Consider the following 7,198-nt stretch of genomic DNA (forward strand, 5'->3'; position numbering starts at 1 on the left):
ATGATGCCATTGGTACAAACTGCATTCTCTACATTAAGTGTTTAGTGTTGCTCGCGAATATTCGCAAAGCGAATTTTATTTGCATATTCGCGAATTTGCGAATATTCGCGAATATAGCACTATATATTCGTAATTACGAATATTCGTTTTTTTTTTTCACAGTGATCACCCCTCTCTGCTTCCAGCTTGTGTGGTGTAAAGAAGGCTTTAATACTACTGTGTGAGACTGGCGTGCGAATTTTCGCATATGCGAACATTTGCATATGCAAATTTTAACTTATGCGAATTTTAACTTATGCTAATTTTGTATGTGTTAATTTTCGCATATGTTAATTTTCGCATATGCGAATTTTCGCATATGCGAAAATAAAACGAGAATATTACGAATATGCGAATATTCGCGAATTCGAATATGGCCTATGCCGCTCAACATTAGAAGTGTTCCCTTTAGGAAGCTTAATCCAGGATCTTAAGATATTATGTCAGTTTTCAAAATGGCCGTACTGACGATTTTTCTGGATACCTCGCCCCATAATCCTCACATCTCAGGTGTTCCATTCATCATGCGCTGTGGAAAGGCCCTGAATGAGAGGAAGGCCGAGGTCCGGCTGCAGTTCCGAGAAGTTCCAGGTGACATCTTCGGAGGACAATGCAAGAGGAATGAGCTGGTGATCAGGGTCCAACCAGATGAAGCCGTTTACACAAAGATGATGACAAAGAAGCCAGGGATGTTCTTCAACCCTGAGGAATCCGAGTTGGATCTGACATATGGCAGCAGATACAAGGTATGGTAACTACTAGACTTCGCCCCTCTCCAATTCTTCCCTTCATGATCAGACAAACATAGGAGATTTATCATTCTTTTCAAACATATGGCTTTTATATGACAAATGTTTTTTTAACTTGCTTTTGCTTACATGCGACCTATTTATCAAATAGTCGCACGACCTTGATGATTAAATCGCACGTAAGCAAAATCCAGGAAACCCGCTTAAAAAAGCATTTTTTGAAAGCAGAAAAGTTTTCCCTTATGTTAATAGCCGAAGTTCTTTATCTACCCTTTATTACCAGTAGTGTTGCTAGAGAGTAATGGGGAGGGGGGGGGGGGTGTACAGCATTGGGTGACACCCTGACTGGCCGGCCTGGCACTAAATAGCTGCACTCAATCTGTCCCGCAATAACCCATCCACCCTCCTCCAGAAATAAAAAAAATATAAAAAAAACATACTATGCCGCACCATGAATATCCGTACTCTGGAGGCTTTTTTGTATAATTTTGCTTTGCGACGTTGGTGGACGGAGTCTTGCGCTGAGGCCGGAGTTTACGTCAGGAAGGAAGACAGCGCAGCACCAACAGGCACATGTACAATAGTGAAGCCACAAAAAAAACAAAAACGGCTCAGTACGTTACCCACCCCAAAATGTGCATGAAGTATGGATGTTTCTGTATTTATTTATTTATTTATTTTTTTTTTAAGGAAAAATGTTAGTGCCACATATGGGTTATTTACGTAGTCTATAAAAATTCTTACACAATATTTTGTGCCTTTATTCAATTTTAACACAACATTAATTTTAAAATTTAGTGGGTACGCCAGCATGTAAGTGTCCTAAAATTAACAAGGTGTGCAGTGTGTATTTTCAACCTTAAAATTTATAGTTATTAGTTATATAATTAATTTTTTATATAATTAACATTAATGTAGTAGCTTTGTTTCATGATGAAGAACAAGAACAGTTGTTAAAGTGGGTGTTTAATGTCCTTTTCTGCAGACGTATGCACTTTCTGTAAGCCAGGTTGGACCTGGAATACATATGTGACTTTTAAATGCAACTTTTTTTTTTCATAAATAGACTATCACATTTGATATATAAATGACCACTGCAAACTAAGCATAAAAAAAACAAACTACGTGAGCAGATTTAAAAAATGTGCTTTGGAATAAGCAAAAAAAAATCTACTATGGAGCTTGATAAATCTCCTTCATAGAGTTTTTATTTTATTTTTTTATTTTGTTAATTTTTTGAAAGCTATTACGTTTATTCTTGTTTGGTTATTCAAATTATTTTTGCCATTTTATTTATTTAGTTATTTTTTTTAGTTTATTTATTTTATTAATTGAGTTATTTTATTTATAAATGTATTTATTCATTTTGCCATACTTAGGTGTTTTATTTTTTATATTTTATTTTTTTAAATTCAAAGCTATTACGTTTATTCTTGTTTGGTTGTTTAAATTATTTTTGCCTAATTTATTTATTTAGCTGGAGGCACACTGGTTGGGAAACACTGGCCTACCTTGTGGGGAGCTCGTGCTTATACACAAGCTATGTAACTAAGCTACAGTCACTAGTCACCTGCACATCTGTTATACCAACCATGTAACCCGTGGGCAGTGCCACCATACGTATTAAATGCTTTCTGCATTGTTGTAACAGGACGTGAAGTTGCCAGATGCCTATGAGAGGCTGATCCTAGATGTGTTCTGCGGAAATCAGATGCACTTTGTGCGCAGGTAAGTCTTGTACTCGCTGCACTACATTTAACATTGGGGAAACTCACTAAGACCAATGTTTCAGATGATGGTCGTACTTCAAAGTATAGGGGAGCGAAATGCGGGGGAACTTATATATTGGGCACAACTTTTTGTCATCCATGTATCAGAAAAGCCATGCTATACCTGCTAGGAACAGATGTAGGTTTTCACCCTAGTTGATGCCAATTGGCATCTGGCATAAATCCATCTGGCAAAAAGATGCAAACTTGTACAGGCTGGTGTAATGAAGAAAACTGTGTCCCTGTAGCAGAATGTGACTCCTCTGCACAGGGACACACTTTTCTGCTTTACAGCCAGCTCCCTCTCACTCCCTAACCCTAACCCCAACCCCTAATCTTAACCCTAATCCTAACGCCTAACCTCTAATCCTCTAAATAGAAGAAAAAAAGAGACCAAAGGAGGCGCCTCGTGTGTTACCCCTTAAACAATTGGTGAAATTGAGACGGGAGCCGTCACTGGGAGAAAGTCGCCCTTAGGTAATGGCCAAATAAAAAATTTGCATATCAACCCACCAAGTGTGTTACCAGAGTGAAGAGTAGGAACAGCTGCTAGGCCCGGGTCCCAGGAGAAGGAGTAATCCAGTCCTGATGGAAGTCAATGCAGAGAGAAGAAAATGACCCTTCCGATGGCGCTGCTGGTTCCAGTAAGAAGTGAAAGCCAAGCCAGGAGTATTTTCAAACACCGGAGTGGTTTATTGAACATAAAAAAAAAAAAGATAAAAGTACAAGGATGACTCGTTTCAGGGGAGCCACCCCCTTCCTAAGATCTGAGGAAGGGGGTGGCTCCCCTGGAATGCGTCATCCTTGTACTTTTATAATTTTTTTTATGTTCAATAAACCACTTCGGTGTTTGAAAATACTCCTGGCTTGGCTTTCACTTCTTACTGGAACCAGCAGCGCCATCGGAAGGGTCATTTTCTTCTTTCTGCATTAACCTCTAATCCTAACCCCAACCCCTTATCTTAACCCTAACCCTAATCCTGACACCTAACCCCTGGAAGCGATAAGCTCTGAGAAGGGCTGAGAGCGCTGAGCTCGAGACCTCAGGTCACATTGAGCTATGAGTCCGTTTTTTTTCACTTCACCAGAGAACTGCCCTAAATGGAACAGTAATTTCTCCCCATTGTGTTTGTGGACTTGTCCATGACTTTTTATTTTTTTTCTTCATATTGATCAGCGACGAGTTGAAGGAAGCCTGGAGAATCTTCACTCCAATCCTGCACCAGCTGGAGAAAGAGAAGATCAAACCCCTGCCCTATGTGTATGGGAGGTGAGGAAGTACCTAAAATGCATGTATGCAACTCCAGATGAAGAGGGTCCTGGTTATATGTGCATTGCGGACATGTGTTTTTTTTTGTTTGTTTTTTTTTGTGTTGTTTAGAGGTCTTTATAATTTTATCATCTCAGTTCTAGATTGAAAAAGCCATTAGCCGGCATTTATCATCTTAGGTGTAAGTGAAGTATTTTTCCATTTTTCCACACCTTTTTTTGTGCGCTGTAATGTGTAGGAGCACCAAATTTATAAAATGGTCGCCGAGCATTTGATACATTTTGTGCAGGTCACATTTTCTGAAATTTCTCTCTTCACATACAACAAAAAGCTAAGCTAAGTCTGGGCTGGTGTAGTTTAGAGACTTTTCAGTTCATTAAACCCGTCCATATCATGTGTATTGTCAAATTCAGTGGATTGCAACTCAAAATCAGCAGAAATGTGTAAACCAAAAGGGGCAAATAAACCCTGCTTTCGCCTTTTTTTGCACCTTTTGTAGACACACAAAAAAAAAACAACCAGTCTAAAGACAATGATAAATGTCGGCCATTGTCGTAAACTGAGTATTCCCAGCTGGACATTAATAGCATATCCATAAATGGCTGAAAGCTATACAACAATGTGCTACGCTGTTTACGCATTTCCCATTAAAGGAGAACTCCAGCTACAATAAACGTATCCCCTTTTACAGGATAGAGGATAAGTAGCTGATTTTGGGGGGGGGGGGTCCGACATCCGTGCGCAGTGCATTGTCAGCCTCGGACCCCATGGTTTTATACTTTTAGTTCATGTTTCTGATACGTTTCCATGAAACTTTGTCTTTATTGCTTCCGTTTAAAACAAAGTCTGCACAGCATGGATCGATATGGATCCGACGCGTTTCGGTCACCATTGACCTAAGTCATAGACCTATCATTTAGTTTCATTATTGTCCGTGGTGTGTAGACTTTTTTTTTAAATCAAGCAATAAAGACACAAGTTTCATGGAAACGTATCCAGCTGGAGTCTTCCTTGTACCATTATTTAGAAGTGAATTGGGTCTGCTCCAGTCTATTGTGCCTATGTCCGTGGGGCTTTCCTTAAGGCATTTTTCTAAATGTTGCTAACAGAACTGCTCAAGCAATTCAATTCTTTCGGAAGGTTCTGGAGGAATCCGCCAGGGAAGTGCCGTCTGTCAATGGAACAGTGCAGATTTCCCCAGACATTAAAGGGTTATTCCAGGATATTTCTTTCTTTAGCCTTTGAGCCCATCATGCCAAGTTATAATACAGTGTCATTTTCCTCTATTACCGCCATGCGCCGCTTTAGTCCCGTTTTCAAGGACAGGACCCACACCCGGAATTGCTGTAGTGCAAGTCTTTTTATTTTACTGTTGTCTCTGGCTTTTCCCAGCATTCCAAGGGGACAGAGACAACATGTCATAAGTCACATGGTCTCCAGGGGGTGTGGCCATGCTGCAGTGGGCAGGCGGATAGCATTGCTTCAAGGAGAAATGCGACGCAAAACTTTTAACATCCCCCTGTTCCCGGGCTGCAAAAAAAAAAGTTAACTCACCCTCCTACGTTCCCCGTCAACGGCATCCTGTTCCTCCAGCACTGCAGCATCGGAGGAACGGTACACCAGTATTGGCGCAACGGGGGAACGTAGCAAGGTAAATTAAAGTTTTTTTTGTTTTTTTTTTGTTTGTTTTTGCAGCCTAGGCACAGGGGATGTTAAAAGTTTTGAGCCACAGTTCTCCTTGAAGTAAATCCTGCTAACCACCCACCCACCCACCCACTGCAGCATAGCCACACCCCCTGGAGACCATGTGACTTATGACATGTTGTCTCTGTCCCCATGGAATGCTGGGAAAAGACAACAGTAAAATAAAAAGACTGCATGGAATGCTGGGAAAGGTCAGAGAAAACAGTAAAACAAAATGCACTACAGCACTTCCAGGTGTGGGTCGTGTGCATGAAAACAGGACACAGTGGCGCATGGGGGGGGGTAATAGCAGCAGATTACACTGTATTATAACTTGGCATCATGGGCTTAAAAGGATGAAGAAAAAAAATTCGGGAATACCCCTTTTAATCGCCTATTTTGGACAGTGCGGACCCTTAAAGGAAATTCCTTGCTCAATTTCTTCAGAGAGGCATCACTGCATAGACTTCAGAAGTACGAAAACCCATGAGTTCTGTACTTACATTAAAGGGGTACTCCACTGCCCCAGCGTTCAAAACATTTAGTTCCCAAAGCTGGCTGCGGGGTCGTGAAACCCCTTTTGACCTCACACCACGCCCCCTCAATGCAAGTCTATGGGAGGGGGCGTACGCCCCCTCCCATAGACTTGCATTGAGGGGGCGTGGCCAGGACGTCACGACCCCGCAGCCCGCACCCAGCTTTCGGAACTAAATGTTTCGAACCCTGGGGTAGTGGAGTACCCCTTTAAATCTCATTGTCCCCCTCTAATTCTTCTCAATGTCTTTCTACCACATTCCAGCCGGGGTCCCGCAGAGGGCGACGAGTTTATGAAAAGTGTCGGCTTCCGATATGAAGGAACGTATAAATGGGTGAACCCTAACAAGCTGTGATGACTTGGTGGACTATACGTGCCAGCCGGCTCCCCAGAACAACAGACTGCAACCGTAGGATCCTCGAGGACCAAACGCACAACTTACTTCAATGCTGGCTTCTCATACACCATTTTTTTCAGACCATGTGGCAGCTTAGTCTTAAATAGTTAAAGGGGAATTCTACTTTCAGCAGACTGGGGTCCCTCTGAGCTGATCTTTGGGCCGTGGCCCTGGGGGAGCAGTGTCCGTACAAATGGCCAGGTCCAACATTTGCATTGATCTACAGTATGTAGTATATAAGGATGTGCTGAGTAAACCTGTGTTCCCCATTCAGCCATTGCCCCGAGATCAGCACCAATTTAATATATTATTATTTCCGTTTCATACAAGTCTATACTGGGGACATATTTGCGCCCGTATTGCGGCCATGTTTCCCTGCCTGACCATAGGGTTTTAAGTGGTTATCCAGGAATAGCAAAATAGAGCTACTTTCTCCTCCAAAAAACATTGCCACCCCTGTCCCCAGGTTGCGTTTGGTATTACAACTTTGCTTCTTTCACTTCAATGGGACTGAGCTGTAATACCACATACAACCTGAGGAAAGGGGTGGCGCTGTTTTTGAAAGAAATCATCTCTGTTTGTCTAATTGTGGATACTCTGGTGGAAAACTAAATTTTTTTTAAAATCAATTGGTGCCAGAAAGTTAAACAGATTTGTAAATTACTTCTATTAAAAAATCTTAATCCTTCCAGTACTTATTAGCTGCTGAATACTACAGAGGAAATGGGTTTTCTTTTCGGAACCCAGAGCTCTCTG

General features: G+C 41.5%; 1 protein-coding gene across 2 annotated transcripts in view; it reads left to right on the forward strand.

The window, feature by feature from the left end:
- The window catches only part of G6PD (glucose-6-phosphate dehydrogenase), a 39,234-nt gene extending 32,153 nt beyond the window's left edge, over nt 1-7,081 (forward strand). For both annotated transcript variants that reach the window (XM_056540102.1, XM_056540103.1), the window contains exons 10-13: nt 550-785; nt 2,440-2,516; nt 3,735-3,827; nt 6,310-7,081. In XM_056540102.1, the coding sequence (XP_056396077.1) occupies nt 550-785; nt 2,440-2,516; nt 3,735-3,827; nt 6,310-6,400 (497 nt within the window). In that variant the 3' untranslated portion in view covers nt 6,401-7,081. The remainder of the gene's footprint in view (nt 1-549; nt 786-2,439; nt 2,517-3,734; nt 3,828-6,309) is intronic.
- The last annotated feature ends 117 nt before the right edge of the window (nt 7,082-7,198 follow it).

Source organism: Hyla sarda, chromosome 9 (assembly GCF_029499605.1).
Source record: "Hyla sarda isolate aHylSar1 chromosome 9, aHylSar1.hap1, whole genome shotgun sequence".
Classification (NCBI taxonomy): Eukaryota; Metazoa; Chordata; class Amphibia; order Anura; family Hylidae; genus Hyla; species Hyla sarda.